This window comes from Vespa crabro, chromosome 14, assembly GCF_910589235.1.
Source record: "Vespa crabro chromosome 14, iyVesCrab1.2, whole genome shotgun sequence".
NCBI classification, from domain to species: domain Eukaryota; kingdom Metazoa; phylum Arthropoda; class Insecta; order Hymenoptera; family Vespidae; genus Vespa; species Vespa crabro.
The window spans coordinates 4258521-4285875 of NC_060968.1; the positions used below are offsets into that span (position 1 = coordinate 4258521).

The following is a 27355-nucleotide window of genomic DNA, read 5'->3' on the forward strand; positions in this document are numbered from 1 at the left end:
GAGTCATCGGAAACCTCATATAGAATGATTCTAATCGCTAATTCAAATGAAATATTTCGTTACGCGCATACATTTCCTAGAAACTTTACAAGGAAATAGAGAAACTTTCTTTTTTTCTCTCCTTCCCTAGTTTCATTCCTTTTTTCTTTTGTATTCTTTTCTTTCTCTCTCTCTCTCTCTCTCTCTCTCTTTATTTTCCCCTTCCCTCAACCCCATCTGGGAATATATCAACGAGAGTATGTTACGATAGTGGGACAGACATTACGCTTAGAGGACAGCTAAAAGTAAACTTAGGCGTGCATTTCTCGATCGATCCCCTTTCGAGTTCCAACAAACAATTCGATTCGTTAAATAATTAATAACTTTGAGATTACACTTCGAATGAAATTTTCAATCGAAGTTACGTGAAATAAAAGTTTTCAGATATATTCCTTAAGTATTAAGTTGCACTTAATATATCAATTATATACTTATTAAAGTTATTAAAGTAATATAATCTATAGCTTATATATATATATATATATAAAATATATATATATAAAATATATATAAGTTTTAGATTACTTATAATATTTGATTAGACACGAAAATAGAACGTGACTTATGAGGAATTAAAATGTATCAGAAAATTGTATTTGTAATTGAAGAAATATAAGGAAAAAGAAAAAGAAAGGAAAGAAACAAAAAAGAGAAAGAGAGAGAGAGAGAGAGAGAGAGAGAGAGAGAGAGAGAGAGAGAAAATCGTGTAACGGTTAGAATCTTTTGTTTGCCAAAATGGCGGCCGATAGAATTCTAATCCTTCGTAGGATAGATGCATGCGCGAGAGAACATGTATGTATGTATCTATGTATATGTGATACATATATTGCGCAAGAAACACGTGCGTGTAAAGAGATAAAGAGAGAGAGAGAAAGAGATAGAGAGAGAGTGAGTGAGCAAGTGAGCGAGAGAGAGGAAGAGAGATATAGAAAGCTGTAAAATCGATCGTTCGCAACGCATCTCTATGTTCAACGCGTGACCTAGCGACGCTCCTTCATGGCGGACATTCGTATTTGATCGTCCGAATCTTCAACGTCTCTATATATGCACAGAAAAAAGATTTCACTAAACACATAATATATATATATATAAATAAATATATATATATACATATATTTATATATAAATATTTACGTATGTACGTATGTATGTAAGTATGTATGTATGTATGTATGTATGTATGTATGTATGTGTATTAACGTTAATAATAAAAATAATATAATAGAACGCTAACGCGATAACAAAATGGCGGATAAATTGAATCGAAAGGACAACGTTAGTCAAAGTTTATAAATGTAAACAAAGCATTAACTAAACAAAAAATGAATATATAAATAAATAAGCAACTGGAATAAAAAAATGTTTACCGAACTAATAAGTATATATATATATATATATATATATATATATATATATAAATAAATAAAAAAAGAGAAAAAAAATTGATAAACATTGTGAAACAGTGTTCGCACGTGTGTATGGATCTAAATATAGGGTGGACCGAAAAATTTCCTAGATAATTAAAAAAAAAAGTCTTAATTATTCTATTTCCAGACTTTTTAGGTTAATTAAGTTAGTAGTTTGCAGTTTTATAGATTGAAAAAGAAACAAAATAATCAGTCTACAAAAATGTATCGAGATTGAACGATCGATTTTTCTTCTTTTATATATCACTTAGAAAACATTTGTCCCATCCTATATACGTGTGAACAATATAGGCCAAATTTAAAAATATTTATTATACATTTAAAAATGATTATGCAACATTTTGAAAATATTGAAATATGTGTGTGTTGCACGTGCGCACGCACACACAGAGAAAAAGGGAGAGATTTGAAATGAACGAAATAAGCGACCTGAACGATTCGAATTCGTAACTAAAAGAATGCGACTGCAAGTAAAAGCAGGGATGGCAGTAGTTAAGCTGTGCGAATATCGAGCGACCCGTTTCAGTTTCCCTTATTCTTGGTAACAACTCCGCGCAGTCCTATTTACCGCTTGCTACGCTTTTTCATTCCGAACGAAAGCGAGAATGGGAAAAGGGAAGAAGAGAAAAGAAGAGAAGAGAAGAGAAGGGAAAAGAAGAAGAAAGAAGAGGTAACAGAGAAGACTTGAAAATTTCAATACCAGACAGAGATCTATACATAACATGTATGGGAATTAAAATGATTTCATTCTTACGATCGGATGATATATAGATGTGTATATGTATATATGTATATATGTATGTAGACAAATGACAACCGGAAATGAAAAGAGAAATCTAATTATAAGAGAACGAAAAAGAAATGATATATCGAACGTAAAAAAGAAAAAAAAAAAAAAAATAATAATAATAATAATAATAATAATAACAATAATCACGTCTATCACGATTCAAATGTTAAAACGAGTTGAAATTCGTCCATCGATCTTATTTAAAGTTGATAATACAAATGCATTCGTTCGAATTGAAAAGAGAGAGAAATTTTATTCCAAAATTTTATTAGTAGCCTTTATTATCCGATAAAAATACACGCGTCTGTATGTTTTTTTATTAAATAATTTTTTCTCTTTTGTTTTGTTTATTTTATTTATTTATTTATTTTTTTTTTTATTATTTTTATTATTATTATTATATATATATATATTTTTTATTATTTTATTTATTATTTTTTTTACAACGGATAATGGAGAGAGAGAGAGAGAGAGAAAGAGAGAAAGAATGAAAATCGTTTTTACTAATTCGCCATCCGTCATATTTGTGCGTATTTAAATAATTATTTCCATTCTCTGTGTGACAGTTAACTGTAACAATACCACTTTTGATATCCATATTGAAATGACAATTAAATTTGCATGCCACCCCTACTATTACGGGGGTAGAATTGATGAGTAATTCAAATATGTACGTAGACGACCCACATTGCGAATTTGGAAATGACGTGCGCCAAGTTATTTACGTATCGCGTTGTTCCTGTACGACGAAGTATAACGTGCATAATATACACTAAGGAGATTAATTGACATGAATTTCAACTTTGAGATTGGTAAGCGTCAATCCAATTAAATGCAATAAGCGACCGCTTCGTTTTAGTCTTCTAATGCAATTATCAAAGTTTCTTTCTCTCTCTCTCTCTCTCTCTATCTCTCTATCATTTTTTTTCCTTTTTCATATTTTAAATAATAAAATATATCTTAAAAATGGAAGTATATATATATATATATATATATATATATATGTATATAAAACATCTGCATAGATTAAAATCATTCTTTAAATTGATTATATGTACATATAAATTTATTCAGATAAGAATTTTTTTTATTAACAATATGATTGAAAATAATAAGATACAATGGAAGGATGTGACGTCATCGATTTAGTCAAAGATAATAACAATAGATGCAATAACAAAAATTAGAAATACATTTCCACGTTTGGAATGTGAAATTCAATAAAGTTCAATGAAGAGTATTAATCGTTGCACATACATGCATACGTGTGTATATATGTATCTGTCGAGAATTACACAGAAATGTCTATCAATTTCGTTTTCTAATAGAAAAAAAAAAAAAAAAAAAAAGAAAAAAGAAAAAAAAAGAAAAAAGGAAAGAAAGAAAGAAGAAAGAAGAAAAAGATAAATCCAGAAATACTTCAAAAGGACGTTGCCCTTATAACTGATATCAGTTTTTCGTACACGATCGTGACGTGCGAGGAGAAACGTTTTTTCAGCCGTTTGAGTCGTTCAAGAAGGTACGTGTTTGGCCTATTATTCGTCTCCCCACGCCATTACCTAGTCGCCATACATCCGACATCGCTTGGCACGTAGGCCACCCTTAGTTTAGAATTTTGTAGACAAAATCACAGTACCGACATCTATTGAAATATTTTTTTTGTACGGTTGGTAACTTGGAATTCACAAAGCTTTGCATTATCGACATAATTATTATCCATATATCGATAACGAAGAACTCAGATATAACCGACGGGAGCAAAAGAAGACAATTATCATTATCGACGCGGTTCTTGTCTAAGCTAAATTTGCCGATAAAAATGTTATCCTTATTACCGATTGAAATCTTGTTAAAAATTAAAAAATAATAAATAGAGGGTAAAGAACGATGACCCTTGTGTATACATCGTCGAAGGGCCGATGCCCCTGCTTTTCAAGGCAAGCAACTTTTCTGAGAGACTACATTTTTCTATAGCGCTATTTCCATCTGTGCAAATGCTATCCCTTATCTCCTTAAAGGTCAAGATTTTAATGTTAAAGACATGCATAGGATTGATATTAAGAGTATATAAAAAACGATTAAAAAAAAGAAAAAAAAAAAAAAAGAAAAGAGAAAGAAAAAAGAAAATAGAGTATATGGGGCTAAGGGACTTACCATTGAAAGGCATTAAAATGAAAATAAACGAGTCCTTGTCCATAGAGAAACGAAGCGTCCTTCCAGTAATCACCTTTTAACGAATAGAACTTTTGATACGCTGACATGGCTGTAAGAATATAAAAATTAAATTAGAAAATGTCATGTAACATTTTCAAACGTAAATCAATAAGAATGAATAAACAAACCTTTAGTATAATCTTCCAATAGCAAATGAAAATGACCTAATTTACAATAAGTCTTTGGATCAATGCTAATCCCATTGTCTTCTTCGTCGTCCTTTGACTCCTCTGAATTTAATTTAGTACTATCCGCTTTTCTGCGTTGCTTTTCAGACTGCGCTTGGACCAGCATTCTTTCTAAGTACTTAATTGCACGCACTACCAAAGCCTTTCTCTTTGTTTGCTCGGGTGCATTCAATTTAAGAAATCCAAATTGTCGACTGTGCATACACATGAAAGAAAAAATATTCTGTTATAGTTAACCGAAAGAAATAACTATGTGAGACTGATTATGTTATAAAAAAATTAGAAACAAAAAAAAAAAAAAGAAACAGAAAGGAAGTTAAAATAAAATCAAAAGAGTGACAATATAATCAAGAATGGTTTAATCAGAACGAGTAGGAACATAGATGATTAAAAGACATGTGTGACTTGTATGCATTTATTTCAAAGATATATATATATATATATATATATATATATATATATATATATATTACTTCATTGTTATAATATATCATTTTTAACTCATTTAAACAATATCTATATAGCAATGTTACATAAAGATTGATTAAGAGTTACCAGTATATATCTAAATTAATTTGGAATTCAATCCAATTTTCTTTTCTTTCCTAGTTTTTTTTCTGTTTTCTTTTAACTTCCCTTTTTTTTTTTTTAAATATAAATGCACTTATCATTGAAATATATATACATATATATGTATATATGTATATATATATATATAAATATACATATATATTTAGTCAACGAATAAAATGTGACTAAAAGGATAATTTATTTAGAAACTAATATGTTTACGCGGGTATCATGGCAGATCCAATGATAAACGATCACAAAGAAATGTCAGAATATAGTTGAACAAATCAGGTTGCTTCTCAAATGTGAGATTGATCATATCACATCATCGGCATTTGTTTATTACGAAGGAGTTTCAGAGAGGTGATGAGCAAAGCCGCGCGAAAAGAAAAATTCGAACTTGAAATGTGATGATTTTAATATATATTATGTACATACATATATATATATATACATACACGCACACACATTATATATATATATATAACGAAATACGCAATCGTCATATATTGTATCGTTCGAAACGAAACGAAACGAAACGAAATGAAATGAAATGAAATGAAATGAAATGAAATGAAAAGTCAGGTAAGATTCTTAATCGATTTCTTTTCGTATAACGGATTTGTAACAAAGTTGAAATGTAGTACAAGGGGAAAGAAAGAAGGAGTACAGTAAGGTGAAAAGGATGTTAGTAGGTTGCTCGGTAAATAGGGAGTTCCAAACCGAAGATAGATATAACCGATTGAATTGCCCGCCCATTTTCTGTCATATGAGACACGTTAAGGTTAGATAGGTTTCCGTGATATTAGAGAGTGCGAGAGACAGAGAGAGAGAGAGAGAAAGAGAGAAAGAGAGAGAAAGAGAGAAAGAGAGAAAAAAAAATTCAGATCATTGATATTAGAACGAAACGTTGACGTAAGATTAAAAATCAAATGGTTTTTCTTTTGGGATTGATCGTTAATCGTCGAATCACCTGTCTAATTCGGATAATATCTGTAATTCTTGAGGAGTCAAGTTGATGTCGTCGGTCTCTTGAGCCATTTTTTTTCTTATATACACTTGGTAAATATAAACGAAAACACCGCGGGCGCGTTAAAGGATATCGTTCGAAGACATTTTTTCTTTTTTTTCTCTTTTTTCTTTCTTTCTTTCTTTCTTCCTTTTTCCTTTCTTTTTATTTCTTTTTTTCCCCCCTTTCTTTTCTTTCTTTTTTTTTGTCTCTTTTTTTTTTCTTCCTTTTTTTTTTTTAATGGCAATCCAAGCCGAACGATCGACGTTCGTAACAACGATCTTATCGTATTGCCAATTATTTTATCAAAACGTATTTCATCCTCTATTTCTCTATCGAAGAGAACTCATTCTTCTAGTTCTTTCTCTTCCCTTTTTCTTCCTCTTTTCTTTTCTTTTCTCTTTCCTTTTCTTTTCTTTTCTTTTCTTTTATTTTCGTTTCTTTTAGAACGCGCCAAGCAGGTTACACCAGAACGACGAATCTCGCGACGTAAGACTGTCTTAACACGGGATCGCTTTTAATCCACCGAATCCCTCCGTTGCGTTAGACCGAATCCGACTATTTCCACGGCGTTCATTGGCTCCTCTATCTAAAAAAAAAAAAAATAATAAATACCTTTACAATTTCTATTATATACATTTTCATTCATTTCTTTCTCCAAACGAATAATATATATTTTTCTTATCCTTTATTTAACGTCCATTATATTCGTTTCTTTTGCTTTTATTATTTTTTTTTCTACTAATTTTTTTTTCCTTTCTTTTTTTTTTTTTTTTGGTTCATTTTTTATTCGATCCTTCTTTTCTTTTGCTCGATAGGATGCACTTTTCGAAAGGTTAGAAAAAACGTGATACCTTTCTTTCTATCTCTTTTTTTTTTTCTTTTTTTTTTATAACGCTTTATTACAACCTATCGTAATTATAAAAAATGTAAAAAAACGTTGCCGGGGATCGAAGCTGTCGTTTGAAATTTCCCGCGCTTCTCGTCGACGGTAACATAGTCAACGTTCTAACGCAACGTTGTCCAGTTATCGTTTCCTGAAAACGAACTACGCTTTGTGGTCGCTTAAAGTCTCATTCTAGCGCTGTCACTTCGCGCGTGTGATACCAATCTATATCGATTGCAATATTATTGTCGTTCGTTCATCAACTAGGTGAGCTAAACGTGTATTAAGGGGAAAAGAGAGAAAAAAAAAATAGAAAAAAGAAAACGTAAAAAAATTCCATAAAATAAATAAATAAATAAATAAATAAATAAATAATTATTTAATATTCTTTCGTTACATAATTTTGATAATATATATTGTCATACGAGTGTTATGCCAAAATTGTCTAAGAATTCGATCACGTTGGGAGCAAGAAAATTATACAAACGGTAGATTAACTTTAATTTAATCTTTCTCTCCAATACACGGCAATAATATCTTTATTGATTTATTATTAAAAGAAATATATATATATATATAATAATAAATAATAATATATTCGATTATTTATGCATTTTATTACCGGGAACGTGTAATATAGTTAGTCATTTTCTTTCTTTCTTTCTCTTCCTTTACATTCGAGAGACGTAATATGTCGGTACTTAATTCTATTACTATAGATGTCGATAACTCCGTCATCGATATATATTTCTTTATTCCGTGATCGAAAGTTTATAAGGATATTTATTACTTTTTCTTTTTTTTATATTTAATTTTGATAAAAAAAAAAAATAAGTTGGAATATTATGGCAAGGTAATAATATTGAAAATGAAATATTCTTTTGTCGTAAGAATTTTTCATTGTTTTTAAAAATCGATTTTCATACGTGAAACGTGATTCAATGAAATACATTGTCTCATATTAAATGTTATTATTCTCAAGTCTCAGAATATTATTTTACATATATATATATATATATATATATGTATATATATATATATACGTACTTTTTTAATTGTATTCAATATAACGACTTAAATTTACTCGTCCAATAAAAAAATTTCTTGTCTTTTTTTTCTTATAGTTTTAATATTTTGATACTACATTTATAGTGCCAAAATGAGTCTTCCTGCTGGTAAAAGTAGTAAGGAAGGCACCAGTAAAGAAATATGCAGTTTAGACATTTCTAAGGAGACCAAAAGTTGTTTGGACAAAATTTTGGGAGACGTTGGGAAAAAGTCTGCTACTAAACAGATTATAATTGGTACAACGTCTGGATGGTAAAAAAATATATACAATGTTATTATTAATCCATATTATATAATAAATTTGTTCTTTTTTTTTTTTTGTTTCCTTATTCCATCCAGGATGACAGGTTTTCTAACTATGAAAGTTGGAAAAGTAGCAGCCTTGGCTGTTGGCGGTGGTATTATTGTCTTACAGATAGCTGCACATCAAGGATATATAAAAGTCAATTGGGATAAAATTCAAAGCAAAGCTGAGAAGTTAACGGATAAAGTAGAAGAGAAAATGACTGGGGAGGGTCCTAGATTCATAGATAAGGTGAACGTTTATTTAAGAAGATAATCAAAATGTTTATGAATGTCTTTCTTCTTTGATTGATTCTTGCTGGAAACATATTTTGTGTTCTTATAGGTAGGAACATGGTGGAGGACAAACTCGTATGTGGCAACAAGTTTCCTTGGTGGCTTCATTATTGGCCTTGCATCATGAATCAATAAACAACATCAAAATTTTCTATGAAGATACAAATCTTGTATATTCTAATTTCTATTAGCAATGCTGTGATTCGAAGGCATTTTTTTTTTCTTTTCTTTTCTTTTCTTTTCTTTTTTTTCATTTAAATATCATTTTTATAATAAAACTTATGAAAGTACTTCAGTATAGTTCCAGAAAGAAAAAAGAAAATTGAATCTAGAGAAAGACGAACAAATATTATTTTTTTAATTTTCATATTTCACTTTTTTTTTCTTTTTTTTTTTTTTTTTTTTTTTTTTTTTTTTTTTTCTTTTATATATCTTATGTCTCGAAGAATATTTGAAAGTGGACTTCTGCAATTTTTATAAAAATAAGACTACTATGTTATAATAATTTTTAATCCTTGTTAACAATGATTATATATAACTTTGAATGATTCGCTTAAATAGAAGTCTCGGAAAAATAAAAAAGATCACATTGATAAGTAACTGTTGCAGTTAAAAAAAAAAAAAAAAAAAAAAAAAATAAAAAGAAAATTAACTTATTATAATAATATTTCACTATTTCAATAAAAGGTGTAATACAATGATCGTTTCATTTTACTATTTAGTTATAATCGTATTAATATAATTTTTTTAATTACATAGAAAATAAAATTCAGTCAATGCATTGCCAAGATACATTGAAACGTTTTAAAAAATCATGTATTAATGGAAACATATATGAGCAGTTTAAGAAACATATTTCTTGTTTCAGGTCGAGAGATACGTTGATAAAAAATTAGATAAAGCAGAGCAACTATTAAAAAATGGAGAATCTCGTACAAGACGTTGGTATCACTCTATAACTGGTGATTCATCTTTCAAACCCAAAGAATTCCATTTCTTCTTAGCTTCATTTACAGTAGGTCTTGCACTTGGTATTGCTACAACGAAGTAGGCAAGAAATTGCTGCACTCTGAATGTTAATAGAATATGTAATGTTAGTTTATTACCAAAAAAATTATTACAAACATAAGATCATGAATCACAGATATGAAAAACTGTGTTCAAGTAGCAAAATATCGTAAAAATAATTGTCAAAAATATGAAACATTACATCAAAGAAACATGACGGTGTAATTACTTAGTATAACAATATCATATGTTTTTCTTTTGTATTCACATAATATACATAATTCAAAGAAATTTTTTCCTAATGTGAACTTTTACGATTTCTAATAACAAAGGTTATAATGTTAAAACTACTATTTGTATATCAATGACGAATTTTTTCACATTTTACTTTTATAAAAATAATACTACAAATATTCTTTTGTAGATATTTTGAAGACTGTATGATTGTCTTCAATAAGTATTAGAAAGTATTCAGAATGCAGCAGCATATGTATACAGTTAAATATGCAATAGATCTTGCACAATAATGTAGTATCTTAGTATTAATTAAGAAATCTATGAAAGTTACAAAAAGAGAACAAAAAAAACCTGGAAATACAAAATATAACGACGAATTTTTTCTATACAGATACTTAAAATATTTAAGTCTAGTAGTAATATAGAATAATAGTGTGCAAAAACTTTTTCTTTTTATCCATCTTTACTTAATTATTAGTATTATTATATTTGAATTGTGTGTAGATTTGATAGAAAAAATATCGTCAAAAAGGAAAAAAAAAATTGATAACAGATCTGCTAAAGCATAACAAAAATATTCAATAAGTTAGTACATATATATATAAATATATATATATATATATATATCGTACATTCAAGCTTATTATTTAATTTTCTCATATAAATACATTACAGATAGTACTTGTAATGTAATTTATGAAAAATAAAATGAGATCTGCAGTATCTTAAATTATTCAGTCATAATTAAAATCGTTATATAATATACTGCCATTTTCTAATTTACATTAGTGATAATGGTATGTACTGTCTTATAGTTACAAATGTATCCTGATGAAGAATAATATGAGATATTCATTTTATTTAATATTATACATTATAATATGGTATTATTATTGATTTAATATCACTAGTCGATAAAAATAAAAATAAATAGGACAATATATACATTGGTACATAAAATTATAATTTGTATAAAATATTACCTTCGTTTATTCAATTTTATACAAGTTTTTAAAATTGTTTCAAGCACTGCATTATAATGGCTCTTAATCGTCTTCTGATTTTTTGATCGCCATTACAAAAGATATGGGTAGAGTTATCTCCTATTTGAATTAAAGTATCCTCATCTTGCTAAAAAAGATAATAATGAAATTATTTTAATTGATAAGTTAAATTCAAATATTGATATTAAGAGACATTATAATGATAATACCAAATGAATACTAGTAGAAGTAGGACTATGTTGTAATTTAGCACCTAATATTCCTTCCTGATTAAGTTTTTGAAGCAATTCTTGAGGATCCAATACACCATATTCATGCTTTCTTTCCTTAAGAATTTCTTCTTTTATTGGTGCTGGTGATCCTGAAGATCCTTTACGTTTACAACTAGGTCTATCTTCTATGTTCTATACAAATAATATTTCATTATAAAAAAAAAGTTCTTATTTGTTTCATATATACAAGTATATATGTATATATATATATATATATATCTTTTCTTTTTATTGACATTCTTTTTTTCTATTGGTACCTTTATTGTATATACATTATCTTTGACTTCTAATTCACCAGTAACCGATGCTAGACTTAATCCAGGTCGAATCTCATTTAAAATAATATTTCCAGCTAAGTCGGGCTCAATAAATACGCGTCCCTTTTTACGTTTCAGAGGTAATTTTATAACTTCACCTCGTTTGAAAGTAATCAATGGTTTTTCCTTGGAAAAGAAAAAGAGAAGAGAGAGAAAAAAAAAGAAAAGAAAAACATTCGAAATTATTTATTTAATGGATATAAAATTATCGAAAAAAAAAGAAAAATAACAAAAACAAAAAACTGATTAAAAAAACTTACTCCAACAGGTTCAATAACAAGATCCGTTCTATGTGGTGCAGTTATTGGCGGTTGGGTATAACATTCGGGAATAACTAAAGTTTCTGGTTTCAAATCTCTAATCAATTTATTAGCTTGAGTAAAATTAAGAGACGTATCTATTGGACAATGAACTGCTTTCATTGCCAGTGGTTGAAATGGTGCAAGTGCATCCAAATAAGGAAAATCAGGTTCTGCAATAGAAATGAAATAATTTTTATAAGGGATATAGAATTTTAAATATCAATTTCTATTTCAATTTATTATTTATCAATACCTGTGAAAATGATTGTGTGCTGTGGATTATTACCCCACAATTGAACAAAATGTACAGCATCTCCAAATCTTAAACTAGGATGTCCACAAAAAATAACACAAGGTTGCCTATAATCCGAACTAAATCCTTCCGCGTACGTAGAAGTATAATGCTTGAGTCTTGCATTTTTTACAAGAAATGCATGAGGAAAAGGCTCTTCCGGTAGATAGACTTTATTTTGTTTATTTGTTGAAAGCCTGAAACAATCGAATTAATTTAATAAAATATGAAATAATTAATTCGAATAATTTACAATAATTCGATCTTACCATTCGGCCAAAATATTTGAATACGCCAAGGAAGTTTCGGCCACGGGTGATATAAAAAAAAGAGGTACTTGTGAAAATCCAGATTTATCCAAATGAGTACTAAGACATTCAAACAAATCGTATACCACACCCGAAGGATAACATGGTATTAGAACACATCCGCCTGATCTGAGTGTCATAGCTGCAATAAGTATTATATCATATATATTTGTATATAAGAAATTAAATGTATACTTTATACTTACCAACAGTCATACACAATTCACCAAGCATTGTATCTGGATTAGCGGTTGGTGTTTGAGTTAAACCTGTTAGTATTAACATGTTAGCATGTTTCAATGTAGCTTGTTCCATAGGTCTTGGATGAGTAGTTAATGTTGATGAACCGCTTACAAATGCAACCTTTTCGTGATCGCATGATATCAACCAATTACTACTGCCTAAACAATATCCAGAACTTATAGGGGTAACTGTCAATGCACCGTATATGTCCTGGAAAAAAATAACTTATTTTTATATCACGTTATTATACAATAATAGCATATGTAAAATTTCCTTTTTCCATTTTTTTTTATTTTTTATTTTTTATTTTTTATTTTTTTTTTATTTATTTATTTTTTTTTTTTATAATATTCCGATTACCAATTTTTGATCGTATCCAACTAATTGAATATTTGACAAAGCAGAATTTATAGCAGACAACGAATATATATGCCTCCATGATTTTGGCTTAAGTGCATCAGCTAAAGGAGGAGGTAATATATGTAATAATTCTTTCCAATGCTTAGCCAAAGTTGCTCTAGGTGTCTGTTCTATAAATTCTACTAATTCTTCCATAAAAAATCTTCCAATTTGTAATGTTGGTTCGGTAGCATAAATCACTCCTTTAAAACCAGTACCTTCCGTTACAAATGGTAATGCAAGCATACAAGTATAATTAGATATTAAAATGGCATCGATTTCTGAAAAATCTATTATTTTTTCAAGAGGTGGAGAAAATTCTGGTGTTGAATCAACAAATACTCTTCCACAGCATTCTTTTAATTCCTGAAATGACATATATTTTGTTATTATGTGTTCTGGAACATAATTATATATTTCACACGTATTTATTAAACAAACCCCTTCAATTTGCCAATCTTGATGATTATCTCTTGGAAGCCAAGTTGGTAAGGAATTAAATTTTGCACTAGGAACCATAGGTAATGGCATAAAATGTAAAATAGATTGCATGCTTAATCCACAATCCAACATTAAGGTGATTCCTTTGAAACTTAGAACAAGACATGGCTTTGTTGGTTCACTTGACAAGCAATACTATATGATAAAAAATAATAAAAGAAAATATATATACATATAAATAATAAATAATCTTTCAAAGATAATAATTATTCATATATAATTTGAAAAAATATTATATATATAATATTAAAATCATAATTACCAATTTCATTATTGTAATTGATTTTGGATTTATTTTCAAGTCTTATCGTTCAAAGTGCATTCGTGTTTATACAGGTCATTGAAGCATCAAGTTCGACTTAACCTTTCCATCGCGATACATAACACGTATACATTGGAACTTTCCTTTCGTAATAATTATATTCAACTATAATATACAAACTATTGTTTATAGTATCGAAAAAATCATTTTATCAATACGCCTTTCGATTATTTTAATATCAATAATAATTTTAACACAATGTGCGAAGTTAAAGTTCTGTTTAATGGATACTCCGAGCAATTGGATGATAGAATAATGTGCGCTAATTGTTCGTGTACCTTAATAAAAGGTCCAAAATTAATTATTGTTGATACTATGACTGCTTGGGATCAGAAGAAAATTTTGGAAGGTAACTATTACAAAGGGCCGATTAATCATAGATATAAGTATATTTAAGAAGGAAAAAAAAAAATCGATCAACGCATGATTTTAGCTCTTAGTCGTGAGAATGTAACACCAGCAGAAATTGATTATGTTGTATGTACACACAGTCATCCTGATCATATTGGAAATAATAATTTATTTACCAATGCAGAGCACATTGTAGGCCATTCTGTACAACATGGTGATTTGTTTTATGAGGAAAATCTTAAAAATGGTATGTTTTGAATTAACAGAAAATAACTTTAATTATATATATATCATGCATTAATATTATTTCATTTGTAGAAGAATATATTCTTTGCGAGGGAGTTAAAGTTCTTGCAACACCAGGGCATACATCAGAAGATATTACTGTATTAGTTCAAACTAATATTAATGGTCGATCTAGCTGCGTCGCTATTACAGGTTTTTCTTTTTATAATTATTATGAGTTTTATACTATATAATTAATATTCTCATAAGATTTCATTCTGACATTTAAGATATATTTCAGGTGATCTGTTTGAAAAGGAAGAGGATATTGTAAATCCATTAATTTGGAAAAGTCTCGGTCAAAATGATTTACAAAAAGTTCAATCTTACATGCGCTCTCGTATAATTAATCTTGCTGATTTTATAGTACCTGGACATGGTCCGATGTTTTCTGTTACAGATAAAATGAGGCAAATCGTTGATAGTCAAGTGATTAAATGATTCTGCAATTAAAACCGAAACCATTTAATTCGACGATTAAATTCAACCACGCTAATCGTTTACAATCTTATTTATTTTTACAAACATTTTATTAAACATTACATAATGAAGTACATGGTATCACAACATTATTATTTGTATATATTTTTATAATGACAATTGCATGCCAAATTATATGTATAAACAAGAAAAGAAGTACAATGCGCTAAGGGCATATTGACCATTGGCTTGTGTAATGTATATTAAAATAACTTTCTATATAGGAAATTGAAAATCATTTATAAAAAGAATACAAATTAAATATGTTTCCGACATATTCGCACTTAGAATTTAAGCTATGTGTAAATGTTCACAGCCAACATCAAAAATTAACAATTTATATATTTGCATTTATCATTTTATAAGTTTTACATATTCATTTTTGTCAATAACGAATAGAATCTTTTACTTCTGAAAAAAAAAAAGAAAAAAAAAAATACACTAGTATACTAAGTTATATTATCCATATATGAAAAAAACAAAGTTAATTATTATATATCATATATAAGAATTATTACTGCATTTATTTCTAGTTTAATATACTTTCTTTAAAAAAAAAAAAAAAATAAATAAAATAAAATAAAATAAAATAAAAAAAAAATAAATAACAAATAAATAAATAAAAAAAAAAAAAAATAAAATAAAATAAAAAATAAAAAAAAAATAAAAAAAAAACAAACAGACAAAAAAAGAAAAAAGAAAAAAGAAAAAACAAAAAAAAATATTCACCGTGGTTGAAGTATTATTAAGAATGTTCACAACTCTAATGTATTAGCTTAAATATGCAAAAAATTGATACATTTTACAAATGATATTCCTACACTTTTAACTAATGCTTTTTTTTTCTAACATTGTTTCAATCGGAGAACGAATTTATCTATCATAATCTTATATGTATAAAATGTATCATATATAATAAACAAATTATAATGTAAAAGGTATTTACTGCGTATCTTGTTATGTAGAATGCCCTGCACTCGACATAGAAAAATGATCACCTTTTTAACAGCAAAATCAATTTGCTGAATGGTAATTTTGTAAAAAACTTAGATTTAATTTCACATCTAGACACATTTTAATGTTTTTATATTAAACAGATAAGATTATAGAATATTATTACATATATGCAAAAGATTTTTATATAATAATAAAAGTATACCAGGACCTCCACTGAATAATTAAAATGAATTGATACACAAATGGTGTATTAGGAATAACGTTTATGCCAGTTTCTTTTTTTTTATTACAGTTTTATTTTAATATATATATATATATTTTTTTTTTTTTTTATTATATATTATTTTAGGAAATAGTTTTAATATAAGTTTAAAATTTTTCCAACAAAAATTTGACTGGACATAAGCAGTGTTTTTGGCAATCATTAGAACTTTCCTATCGTTTAAGCATTATGGATTCATTAAAATAACATATTTGTCCGTCGCATATTCAATAATACATATTAGCAAGAGATTAAAGTAATTTTCAATATTATGTAATTTTTATAAATGTCTGCCGATCAAACCTGGCAGGGCGACGCGTGTGTGCAGTGGTAGTGGTCCCGGACTAACTTCTCCTGTCACTGTTCCCAGCTGTTCCGCAAAGTATTAAATACATCAAGAATTTACTTGAAATTCTTATTAATTATTTAATATTATACATTGGCCACATACATCAGCATAATCATTTTCACATTCAACAGAGCGAACGTGAAGTGTAAAGGATTGTATTTACAAAAAAAGTATAATAATTGTTCTATTAACGTTTGTTTAAAGAAATTTAATAACAAATTTTCATTATCAATGGTAAGATAATGTCTAGTTGTTTTCATTTTGTTGATTATCGTCAATCAATTTATTGTGCAATTAAGCCTAAATGGTCAATAAGTTATTATACTTACTAACATATTAAAATTATTATACTATGGATAATAAAATAATTCATTTTTATTATATTTCACATAATTGCACTTACGAACATAGAGGACTAAATCAAATATATAATATGTACAAACCAGACATTACCTAATGCTTAATAATATAGGTGTATTTAATCGCACAAATAAATATTATCAAGGACAGAAGATTTAAAAAACATATTCATTAATGTATATTGTGTGTTGGACGCCATATGTTTGTCTGTGAAGAAATCAAAATAAAAAATATACTGCTTAAATTAAAATATATGGAAAGAAAAAAAATAAACAAGTTAGATCTTTAGTTTGTTACTATTTCTTACAATCACAATATTGATGTGTATCACAGAAGAATCAAACATAAATAATTTATATACTTAAAAAATACATGTCAACATGTATATAAACAATAATAATAACACGAGAGATTATCGACGAATTATATTAATTATAAATTCATAATTAACATAATTATCATTGTTATTATATTAATAACTGCGCAAAATAATAATCTTTTTATATTATCAAAGTTTTTTTTTTACTAGGTACTGTCTAAACGTTAAAAAAAAAAAAAAAAATAATAAAATTTGGATAAAAATTAAAAATATAAATATCGTGTACAATTAAAGTCGATAATACAAAAATTATGATAAAACCTCATGGGCAACTTTTACCAAAATTTTAGAAAGAAGCTTGTTATTTATGCAACTTAAAAAAGCATATCATAAGAGAGAGAGAGAGAGAGAGAGAGAGAGAGAGAGAGAGAGAAAATGTTAATACAAAGAAATAGCATAGTAAATCTTTACTAACTATTAAAAGTAATTATTTGCATGAAAAGTATTGTTATTGCTCTCATACAACATATCATTACATAAATTTTGTAAAAGCATCTTTCTTTCAAGGATTCTCTATGCAACAGAAATCTGTTTGAATGATTGATACTGACACAGAATCAAATAGCAAAAAATGCAAATGTGTATAAATTAATACTATTTATATGACATTCCTTGCATGATATTCAAGCCTGAGATGAAAAAGATATTATTTTTATCAGGCGGCATGCGAGAATATTAATAAACTAGATTATTAATAAATTAGATTAGAACAAGGAAAAAGAAAAAAAGAACAAAAGAAAAAAAAGATAATAATAAAAAATAAAAAAAGAAAAGAAAAATTAAATTCAGTCAAAATCTCTAAAACATATGATAAAAAAAAAGAAATAATATAAAGTAAAGCAGGAACTGTGTACTAGAGTTTCTTGGAACAATTTTTCATTCTTTTTTTCTCTTTACTTTTTTTAATTACTTAAACAGATATATATTTTTAAATGTTACTTCTGAACAACATTAAAATTGTTTATAAGAAATGTTGATTTAATCGATAAACTCTCGTACACACAAGACTTACTGCATTTTAGGCATATTTTACTAACAATAAATATATGGAAAATTATGTTTAATGTTCAGTGTAATTATATATGACTTCTATGTAACTCAAATTTTAAAAAAATATTTGAATACAGAGAATGTAAAAGAAGAAGAATATGTGTATATACACCAGAACATTTAAACGTTTAGTACTACCTATCGTATTAATACTTTCTCAAAAATCACAAGGTATACTTATATATGCTTACTGATACAGACAAAAATCTTAATGACTAAATTATTTACTCCTCTTTTTCTTTTTTATATAACTTATATCAATGTTATGCTTGTACTATTATTCAGGAAGCTGACAAAGACATAAGTCTAACAGTTATATGTTAAATAACAAATAACTTGATAATCATGTATATTTCAACATTTACATCATTGAAAATGTTTTCGCCTATGAGAAAGAGAGAAATCTTATCGAATCGTTTTTTTACCCATTCTATTAATATTATTTTCATTATTCTTCACAAAAAAATGAGGAAAAAAAAAGAAAAAAAAGGAAAAAAAAAAATGAAAAAAAAAGAAGAAAAATGAATAAAAAAAAAAAGAGATCAAATGAAAAAATGGAAGAAAAGAAAAAATGAGAATTCTTTATACTAGTTGAAAGAAAATGTTAAATTACTTTTTCTGAATTGCACATTGCAAATCACTTGAAATTTAACTGATCAAAAAATTATTATTTGATTGGCTTCTTTGCTGTTATAATGTTCGTAACGGAATAAATCCTTCCATTCCGATGATTCTTAAGTCTTCATCATCATCATCATCCTCATCATCATCATCATCATCATCATCATCATCATCATCATCATCATCATGATTTCTTTTTCTCTAAAAAACCGTTAATATCGCAATCAAATGTGAACTATAATAAGTCGCTTGTAAATGCTGACAAACCACTGGACAGAAGCATAAATAAATTGAAAGCATTTATAAAGCATATTTCGGCGAAATGCTCTAGTTACATCAAGACAAAAGATATTTTTTTCTTTCTTCCCCCCCACCCCATCGAGAGACATTAAACATAATTTTCTAGATGCAGAAATAAAATATATACATGTATAAGATAAAATATTTATCTTTGATAGCAATAAATTTAAATATTTATAAAAACAAACAAATAAATATTGCAATATATAGGCAAATAAATATTGACCCGTTAACATTTTAATACAAGCCATGTGTTAATTTATAATGCAAGCTACCAATAAAAAGGACTTTACATTTATCAGTAAACATATCATATCAGAAAACATACAGATATTATATGTGTTTCTTAATTACAATGGCTTTTCAATAAATGTATTGTTATATCATGTATATGTATTTTATAACCATATATATGTATATATGTATAAATATATATGTATATGTATATATATATGGCTATATTTCGTTAGTATTGCTATGATAAATATACAGTGAAATATGATAAACCAAATAGTGATACACACATTTCTTCATGGTAATTCTTAGTTTTTCTTTTTTGTATGATTATTAAAACATTACCATTAATCGAAATGTTATTTTAGTATTAAAAAATTTAGCATCGGTTAGTACATGTCTACGTTTTTATTTTATTTTCTTTTTTTTCTTTTTTTTTTTTTTTTCTTTTTTTTTCTTTTATGCACAGAATATTTTCATAAAAAATATCTTTTAGTGCAAAATAGTACCTTATACAAGGTAGAGATCAAAATTTTATTCGTTTAAAATACTTTTATCATTTTTGAGATATTGATTCATATAGTTATACAAGTATAACTATAGAACTTATATTTTTTTTTTAATATCATCATAAACGATGAAAATATTTTAAACGAACATAATTTTTTGCCTCATTTTCTATATATTTTAATAAACTTGATTATGTATATCACCATTTCTTGCCCAAATAGAAAAGTTAGTCCCGCATGCATATAGATTTATCAACACATTTTATATGAAAGAGTCGTGGATACGTTAATTAATAAATTATCTATGTAGAATATAATATTATTTATCTACAGAAAACGAAAAAAAAAAAAAGAGGAAAAACGAAGCAATTATCATTACTTTTTTTTTTTTTTTTTGATTCTCTGATACTTCCATATAAAATTAAGAACTTGTGTTGTACATGTTAATTAAATATTCTTGTATAAAAGTCTTATGGGATAACAGTGAGGTTTAGTAGAGTAGTAAGTACATATGAATGTGGCTTCAGAAACGCAAACCCATTGAAACTGATACATAAAATATATACGCGAAATACATATTTTTACAGAGGCTAGAGAGAGATATTAGAAATAAGATTTCTTGTGTTATTTCTATCTTCTATGTAAGTTAAGAATTACGTATGGTTCATCAAAGTTAGTGACATCAGTGCTGTTAGGTTGATAGCACGGGTTAACTGTGTAATTGAGATTAGGTTGATGGAAACTCACCGGCTGTACGTTTGTCCTTCTTCTTTCCATTTCACGATCTTCCAGACAAAAGTCAGAATCTGAATCAATTTTTCTTGAAACATCATCCTAATGCAACAGAGAGTGACAGAGAGAGAGATAGAGAGAGAAAGAGAGAGAGAGAGAGAGAGAGAGAGAGAAAGAGAGAAAGAAAAAAAGAAAGAGAGTAATATTATTTAAATAATTATATACGTAAATCTTTAAGATATATTTTATACCTGTGTCATTTGTTGTGTCGTTGTAAGAATCCTTGCTAACGGACCACAACACACTGGTAATGTTTCTAACAAGGTAGGCCTGGAGTGCGTTAATAGTGGTTTCATATATCGTGTGTCAAAATCACCCCATATTCTAGCGAGCAATGCTTTCTCATTAGGTTTTGCACCGGTTGGCACTGATCCATCCTGCATAGAATTATACTGTGAAATTTGAATAACATTTTTGTTATCCACCCTGTATGATTATATAATAAATTTCTTCTAAGTTATAAAAATAATTAATACTTATTATTTCATACATTAAATTGTAATTAAAAGTAATGGAATAGTTATAAAGTATTACGTTGTAAAATATTTTGGCTATATGATCATACAATTCAAATCGAATCTTTAAAAATTCTATATAATTTTTATTTTAAATATAAAAATTAGTCCTTTCTTAATTTTATATTATGGATATCGCTTCGTTGATTGTTACATTCAAATTATGTTGTTTGTCATTAAAACATGCTCATAACATTTATCTTTTGATTCTTTAGTTATGTATGTATGTATGTATGTATATATATATATATAAATATATATTTACATAAAAGATATTGAAAGAGTTACAAGTTTAAAAAAAAAATTTTTCAATTTACTACAATTTTTCAGATTGCACGTTAAAAGTACTTTTTTTAATTAAATCTCATTTGGTGTGTGTATATATATATATATGTATATATATGTATATATATATATATATATATACATACACACATTTTGTTAATAAAAATTTGTTTACTTTCTCTGTATCACTACCTTGACATACAGAATGGATAACAAAAGTAACAACTTTAAATAAAAATAAAAAGCACATGCAGATAGCAAACGTTTTAAGTAATTATTTATTTCGTAAGTTTATATTGCAATATGATTGTGTAATAATATAATTGAAAATTGTGAAGAAGCAGCATTATTGTAGAAAGATTTTTAATCTATTGTATGTATTTAATTATTAGTTATATATAAATGTCACATGCAAAATGTAAATTAGCATGAAATATTTAATTAACTTCATTAATTATTCCAATAAGATTCAATATTAATTTTGTGTATGTGCGCGTGTATTCATGATTCTAATTGGTAATTGTTATTTTTTTGTGCATGAAATGATTAATAGATTTATATACTTTATGCGATATAATTATTATTCTATTAATATTCACAAAATTGCAAAGAACCTTTAAATCTCTGTGCAAACATACCGGAGGACTTCTTTCCCTACGCATGTCCAGATCGCCAAAGCCACCTTCGCCACCAGACTATCAATGTATCAATATTAGCAAGTTAAACAACTGTATTTTCTAAATTAATTATTAAAAGTGCAATTATCCATAAATATTAATAAGATATTAATTTTATAATGTTATCTGCATGCTGCGTAACTGAACCGAAATTAAAGGAAAAATACAAAAATAGAAAATGAAAAAGTAAAAAACAAAAACAAAACAAAAAAATAATAATAATAATAAATAAAAAAAAAAAAAAAAAAAAAAAGAAAAGAAAAAAAAATTAAACTAATACATGCTGTTAAAATGAAATAAAAATATGAAAGTGAACAGATTTTTTTTTATCCTAATAATTAAGATCTATAAATAATTAATAAACTCATAAAAGATTTTTAATAATAATAAAGAATTAAAAAAATTTACAATCTATAACAATGTATTCTACAACGGTGATTTTAGGCATGTAAAGGTCAATAGAGAAAACAAAAAAAAAGAAAAAAAAAAAAAGTCTAAAAAAACTTTTGGATTTCATGTATAATTCTACAATCTGGGATAAATATAAAAGTTATGATTTTATACTCATGAAATAATATTGAAATATAAATTTAATGAAATAGTACACACCTCCATGGTGTCCAGTGAATTGTACACCTGGATGAATAAGATACAATGAAAGAATAATGTAAACATGATGCAAGTTAAAGCTGTCATGCATAGATGCTTCTACATCTTAATAATTGAGTTCTAAAGGACAAGTTTTTATATTTCTCTAAGTTATGTATACATTGCACGACTATACATATATATCTTGTAACAAGTATTGTAATTTGTACAACTGTATTTTACAGATTTACTAAGATCTACAACAGCGTATAGGGCGAGAACAAAAAAATATGCTAGAGTTTATAATCAAATGAAATACTATATGATAATAAGCAAATTGTATGTATACTAAAAATGATTAGACAATAATAGCAATACTATTCTTTTTTCTTTCTTTTTTTAATATCAATGTAAAAAATTATCACGTGTATTTTAGCTGCAAATTCCATGGAATTATATGAAGCTATTTTTTTCCTTTTTCTTTAACTATTTTTTTTTCAAAAATGAAATAAAACAATTCAAGCAACATTTTCATTCGAATATTTATAATATCACACGAAGTAATTTATTGATTTAAACATTATTAAAATATTGGATTTATTATATCATAACAACATTATGAGGTATGAACACAAAATTATATTAGATTGAATAAATTTTAATGTACTTACACTACGTACTCCATTTTGTGATAAACCTTCTATTTCTTCATCTACACCGACACTATAAGAGAGAAAAAAAAAAAAAAAGAAAAAAAAAAGGAAAAATAAGGATAATGTTATTAGTATTAAAAATAAAAAAATAAAAAGAAATAAAGAAGAAAAAAAAAAAAAAAAAAAGAAAACGGATATCGAATAACTATACCATACTTACGGTATATTAAACCAACTTAAAAATTGAGTCGTTGCACCACCTTGTAAAATTACTGTCAAGATCACAATTAAACTTGTCGTAGTTAACATGGCTTGTCTAGCACCTGATACAGTATTTCTAATTGCAAGAGCAAAACTCATGGCTCCGCGTAGACCGGCGAAGAAAAGCATGTGTTGATAATTCATTGAAATTTTTGGTTTTCTTGCTAAATTCAATATGAATGATAATGGATAAACATTTGCAGCACGTCCTAAGAGAGCACAAAGCTATTGTATTGTAGTTAAGGATATTATTACATACATAATTATATACATATTACAATTTTATATTCATAGATTTAAAGAAGGATACAAAGCCAGCAAAGATGAAGCCTGGATCAAAGTGATGTTTTGGAAAGGTAAACATCGAAACGCCTATATAACTGAATATAAAATTTTCAGCTAAGAAATTTAATAATTCAAAGAGATGTTTTGTCCGTTGACGAGAATCTGGGCTTAAATTATTATACGTATAATGTGCTTGGCAAATGCCACAAAATAAAACGGCGACCACACCTAAAATTGCAATATAACATTATTTATATTTTTTATAAAAAAGAATTCGTATCGTTTTTTTTTTTTTTACCTGTAAGATCTGAAGCTTCAGCAATTAAAAATGTGCTATAAGACATTAAGACAAATAGAGCCGATTCTAAAAGTGGAAAATCTCTAACTCTAGTAAATTTGGTTAACAATGCAGTAATACATCCCATGGTGGCACCAATGAATAAGGATAAGCTAAAAATACAAACAAAATCGCCAAATGCTTGAAAGAATGCTACTGTTTCGAATCCCCCAGATCCAGATTGGTAACGTTCACCATAATTTTGTATTGAACTGGAACAGATAAGAAGGTACAACATATTTCTTTGTATTTAATACTTTAAATTAACATTAAAATGAACAAATTTTAATGTTAACAAAAAGAAAAAAAATATATATATGTATATATATATATATATATATATATATATATATATATACACATATACATACCCACTGAGAACAATAGCAACTGCATCGTTAAGTACACTTTCTCCAAATACTAAAGCATATAAGTTAACATCTACATGCAGATCGTTAAAAATAGAAATTATTGTCAGCGGATCTGTCGGAGATATCAGAGCACCAAAGTACAAAGTATCCAAAAATGTAAATGATGTAGAAAGATGTGGTATTAATTGTACGAAGGCATACATCAATGCTCTGAAAAGAAAAACATGATTCATACTAATTAGGTCAGAATACTCAATGAGAATTTTACTATCATGTTTACAAAGTATTGTTCTCTCTCTCTCCCCCCCCTCTCTCTCTCTCTTATTTTAACATGATAACTTAAGTACAGATAGCAGATAAACATAATCAATTGACCTATGGATAATAAGGTTATCAAAAACAACAGACAGACCAAACAATGTTAAAAAAAATTCAAGTACATCAATGAGACAATAAATTTCACAGGATCATATACTATGAATAATTACCCAATAACAAATGCTGATATTGATGTTCCAAGCAAAGCATACATTAAAATTGCTCCTAAATTCCTAAAGAAATATTTCTGAAACAGTATAATAATATATATATATATATATATAATAAGTATAATTTATTCATTAATTATATTACTATATATAATAAAAATATTAATTAATATTATTTACCCTTTTCAAACTATATCCAGCATGAAAAATTATTGGTGGCAGTATAATATTAAAGAATATTTCCGGATCGAAAGTAGCCTGTAATAAATATGAGATATATTATAAAAATAAATAATATTAATTATAATAAAATGTTTTCAAAGTTTATAAAAGTTTACCTTCAAATCAATTTCATTGTCTTCTTTATAAATTTCTCCACGAAAAGTATAAGCAAATGTTTCATTTTTAATTACACCACCACCTTTGTCTTCAGGAAAACGCAACCATAATGTATCTGGAGGAACTGATTGATTATATTTACTACTGTTATCTGGTACAACTGGCATATGCAGTATAGCACTATTTGTTGTAAATCCATAACGAATGATTGCTCCTATGATCAACCCTAAAAAAATATATATATATATATATATACAATATATACAAAGTACAACAGTATATAATAATTAAAAGATTACTTATGGCACTAAACGCCTAACTGAACAACGAATACATTGAACATATATTAAAATACAGGAGCAATTATATTCTTCCTTATATAATATGTTGAAATGCAAAATGACTTATACAATCTATTACCTAATCAAGTATATTATTCTACTCTTTTGTTTTTGTTTTACAATTCCTTTTATGATTCAATGACAAAATATTGTTTACTCTTTTATATAAGACTGAAAATAATACTTGATGCATCAGTACAAGGTCTTTCAAAAAAGGAATATATAAATGAAAAAAATCAATGCTCTATCAACAATTCTAACAAAAAATATTAATTGATTGATTTATAATTATAGTTCTAATATTATATCGACAATAATTTTTTATTATTATAACAAATTGTAATATCGATTATTTTGTTAACAATGATATCATTAAAAATAGAGACAGAGACAGAGAGAGAGACAGAGAGAGAGAGAGAGAGAGAGAGAGAGAGATAGAGGGAGAGAGAGAGAGAGAGAGAAAAGATTTAATAAAAATTATCCAATATAAATAAATATATACGGATAAAAATGTCGAGGGACAATAATGATGGAATTTATGAAAATTACGACGTAGTTTTGTTGTTTCTTATTGCATAATGGTATCATTAAAATATTTATATTTCGCATAAACCGCAAATCATCTCAATGCCTATGACATTTGACAGTAAATTGACAATAAAATTTGAAAGTATATTTAACGTTCGTTAACACTCGTCACATTGTTTCTTTCTCTTTTGTTAAATATCAATCAACATTGATGATAATATTAAATTAACAATTAAATGTTTTGATTAATGGTAAAATGTATTATTCTTACCATAAATGACAGCTAGACCAGTTTCATGGAGGAATCTTAGTCGACGATGCTTGAATGTCCATATAGTTAATACAGTTAATATTAACAAAAATGTATAAAGAAGGAGATTTAAACTATCAAGTCTATGTAATAATTGAGCTTTAGCATCTAACTCAATATCTGTCGCTGCACCGTCGCATGAATTTAACAGGAAAATAGAGAAAATTATATAAAATAAAATACGTATACCACATTCAACTGCCATTTTCACTTTTCTGATATTTTCTAACGTAGTATCAGTATGACCAACTTTTACGATTGAATTCTTGACAAAGTTTAAATACATACATGTGCATATCATGCGTGTCATGAACGTCGAGAAAGTAACTAGAGAGGGAACTGTGCGTTGCCACGTCAGCGTCGCCTGGCGGCCATTAAAGGAAACTAACATGGCAATGGCATCTTTATATCGCCGTTTGAACGTCTTTTCATATACGATATATTTTCACGTGCTAAATTTTAATTAATTCAGA

At 27.0% G+C, this 27355-nt stretch overlaps 5 protein-coding genes across 20 annotated transcripts in view; 2 read left to right on the plus strand and 3 right to left on the minus strand.

The window, feature by feature from the left end:
- Positions 1–6766, minus strand: part of LOC124429201 (histone demethylase UTY) — a 54453-nt gene extending 47687 nt beyond the window's left edge. Inside the window, exons 1-3 of one of the 3 annotated variants that reach the window (XM_046974164.1) lie at positions 6202–6766; positions 4599–4852; positions 4411–4519 (exon numbers count right to left, since the gene is read on the minus strand). In XM_046974164.1, coding sequence (XP_046830120.1) covers positions 4411–4519; positions 4599–4852; positions 6202–6269 — 431 coding nt within the window. In that variant the 5' untranslated portion in view covers positions 6270–6766. The remainder of the gene's footprint in view (positions 1–4410; positions 4520–4598; positions 4853–6201) is intronic. The other 2 variants (XM_046974161.1, XM_046974162.1) reach the window with 2 other exon arrangements.
- A 485-nt stretch (positions 6767–7251) lies between these two features.
- Positions 7252–10403, plus strand: LOC124428963 (FUN14 domain-containing protein 1A). Of its 5 annotated transcripts, none has more exons than XM_046973583.1 (4): positions 7252–7390; positions 8276–8443; positions 8531–8726; positions 9639–10403. In XM_046973583.1, exons 2-4 carry the CDS (start codon positions 8283–8285, stop codon positions 9819–9821), a joined length of 540 nt encoding a protein of 179 aa, XP_046829539.1. In that variant the 5' UTR covers positions 7252–7390; positions 8276–8282; the 3' UTR covers positions 9822–10403. The 5 variants fall into 5 exon arrangements, with proteins under 5 accessions (XP_046829539.1, XP_046829540.1, XP_046829541.1 ...); XM_046973584.1 differs by having other exon boundaries at positions 7270–7390; positions 8248–8443; XM_046973585.1 differs by lacking the exon at positions 7252–7390 and adding an exon at positions 7420–7611 and having other exon boundaries at positions 8820–9655.
- Positions 10404–10987: 584 nt separating this feature from the next.
- Positions 10988–14057, minus strand: LOC124428972 (integrator complex subunit 9). Its single transcript, XM_046973604.1, has 10 exons — positions 13916–14057; positions 13594–13788; positions 13114–13518; positions 12717–12963; positions 12472–12652; positions 12164–12399; positions 11869–12080; positions 11549–11734; positions 11229–11423; positions 10988–11146 (listed from the first exon to the last, which is right to left on the minus strand). The coding sequence occupies exons 1-10, from the start codon at positions 13922–13924 to the stop codon at positions 11027–11029; spliced, it is 1986 nt and encodes a 661-aa protein (XP_046829560.1). The 5' UTR covers positions 13925–14057; the 3' UTR covers positions 10988–11026.
- LOC124428973 (metallo-beta-lactamase domain-containing protein 1) lies at positions 13982–16032 on the plus strand. Of its 2 annotated transcripts, none has more exons than XM_046973606.1 (4): positions 13982–14324; positions 14511–14573; positions 14645–14764; positions 14853–16032. In XM_046973606.1, exons 1-4 carry the CDS (start codon positions 14174–14176, stop codon positions 15050–15052), a joined length of 534 nt encoding a protein of 177 aa, XP_046829562.1. In that variant the 5' UTR covers positions 13982–14173; the 3' UTR covers positions 15053–16032. The 2 variants fall into 2 exon arrangements, with proteins under 2 accessions (XP_046829562.1, XP_046829561.1); XM_046973605.1 differs by having other exon boundaries at positions 14166–14324; positions 14409–14573.
- Positions 15105–27288, minus strand: LOC124428971 (sodium/hydrogen exchanger 6). 9 transcript variants are annotated; one of them, XM_046973599.1, is made up of 14 exons: positions 26844–27288; positions 25703–25929; positions 25545–25622; positions 25365–25441; positions 24877–25086; positions 24467–24717; positions 24194–24396; positions 23843–24108; positions 23641–23692; positions 22991–23017; positions 22343–22399; positions 21096–21296; positions 20860–20946; positions 15105–16680 (listed from the first exon to the last, which is right to left on the minus strand). In XM_046973599.1, exons 1-14 carry the CDS (start codon positions 27271–27273, stop codon positions 16591–16593), a joined length of 2256 nt encoding a protein of 751 aa, XP_046829555.1. In that variant the 5' UTR covers positions 27274–27288; the 3' UTR covers positions 15105–16590. The 9 variants fall into 9 exon arrangements, with proteins under 9 accessions (XP_046829555.1, XP_046829558.1, XP_046829550.1 ...); XM_046973602.1 differs by lacking the exon at positions 15105–16680 and adding an exon at positions 16712–17226; XM_046973594.1 differs by lacking the exon at positions 15105–16680 and adding an exon at positions 18995–19270.
- Positions 27289–27355: the final 67 nt, after the last annotated feature.

Bases quoted from the DNA above. Each gene is read 5' to 3' on its own strand.
- LOC124428963 (XM_046973581.1), top strand. From the start codon at position 7,556: ATGCCAAAATTGTCTAAGAATTCGATCACGTTGGGAGCAAGAAAATTA. The intron at 8,444-8,530 runs GTAAAAAAATAT...TATTCCATCCAG, and splicing joins ATTGGTACAACGTCTGGATG to GATGACAGGTTTTCTAACTA. The intron at 8,727-9,638 runs GTGAACGTTTAT...TTCTTGTTTCAG, and splicing joins GTCCTAGATTCATAGATAAG to GTCGAGAGATACGTTGATAA.
- LOC124428972 (XM_046973604.1), bottom strand. The intron at 13,519-13,593 runs GTTTGTTTAATA...ATGTCATTTCAG, and splicing joins AAGATTGGCAAATTGAAGGG to GAATTAAAAGAATGCTGTGG. The intron at 12,081-12,163 runs GTATTGATAAAT...TTTCTATTGCAG, and splicing joins GCACACAATCATTTTCACAG to AACCTGATTTTCCTTATTTG.
- LOC124428973 (XM_046973605.1), top strand. From the start codon at position 14,174: ATGTGCGAAGTTAAAGTTCTGTTTAATGGATACTCCGAGCAATTGGAT. The intron at 14,574-14,644 runs GTATGTTTTGAA...TTTCATTTGTAG, and splicing joins TGAGGAAAATCTTAAAAATG to AAGAATATATTCTTTGCGAG. The intron at 14,765-14,852 runs GTTTTTCTTTTT...GATATATTTCAG, and splicing joins TAGCTGCGTCGCTATTACAG to GTGATCTGTTTGAAAAGGAA.
- LOC124428971 (XM_046973594.1), bottom strand. From the start codon at position 27,273: ATGTTAGTTTCCTTTAATGGCCGCCAGGCGACGCTGACGTGGCAACGC. The intron at 25,623-25,702 runs GTAAACTTTTAT...TATTTATTACAG, and splicing joins ACAATGAAATTGATTTGAAG to GCTACTTTCGATCCGGAAAT. The intron at 24,397-24,466 runs GTAAAAAAAAAA...TTGCAATTTTAG, and splicing joins TGAAGCTTCAGATCTTACAG to GTGTGGTCGCCGTTTTATTT.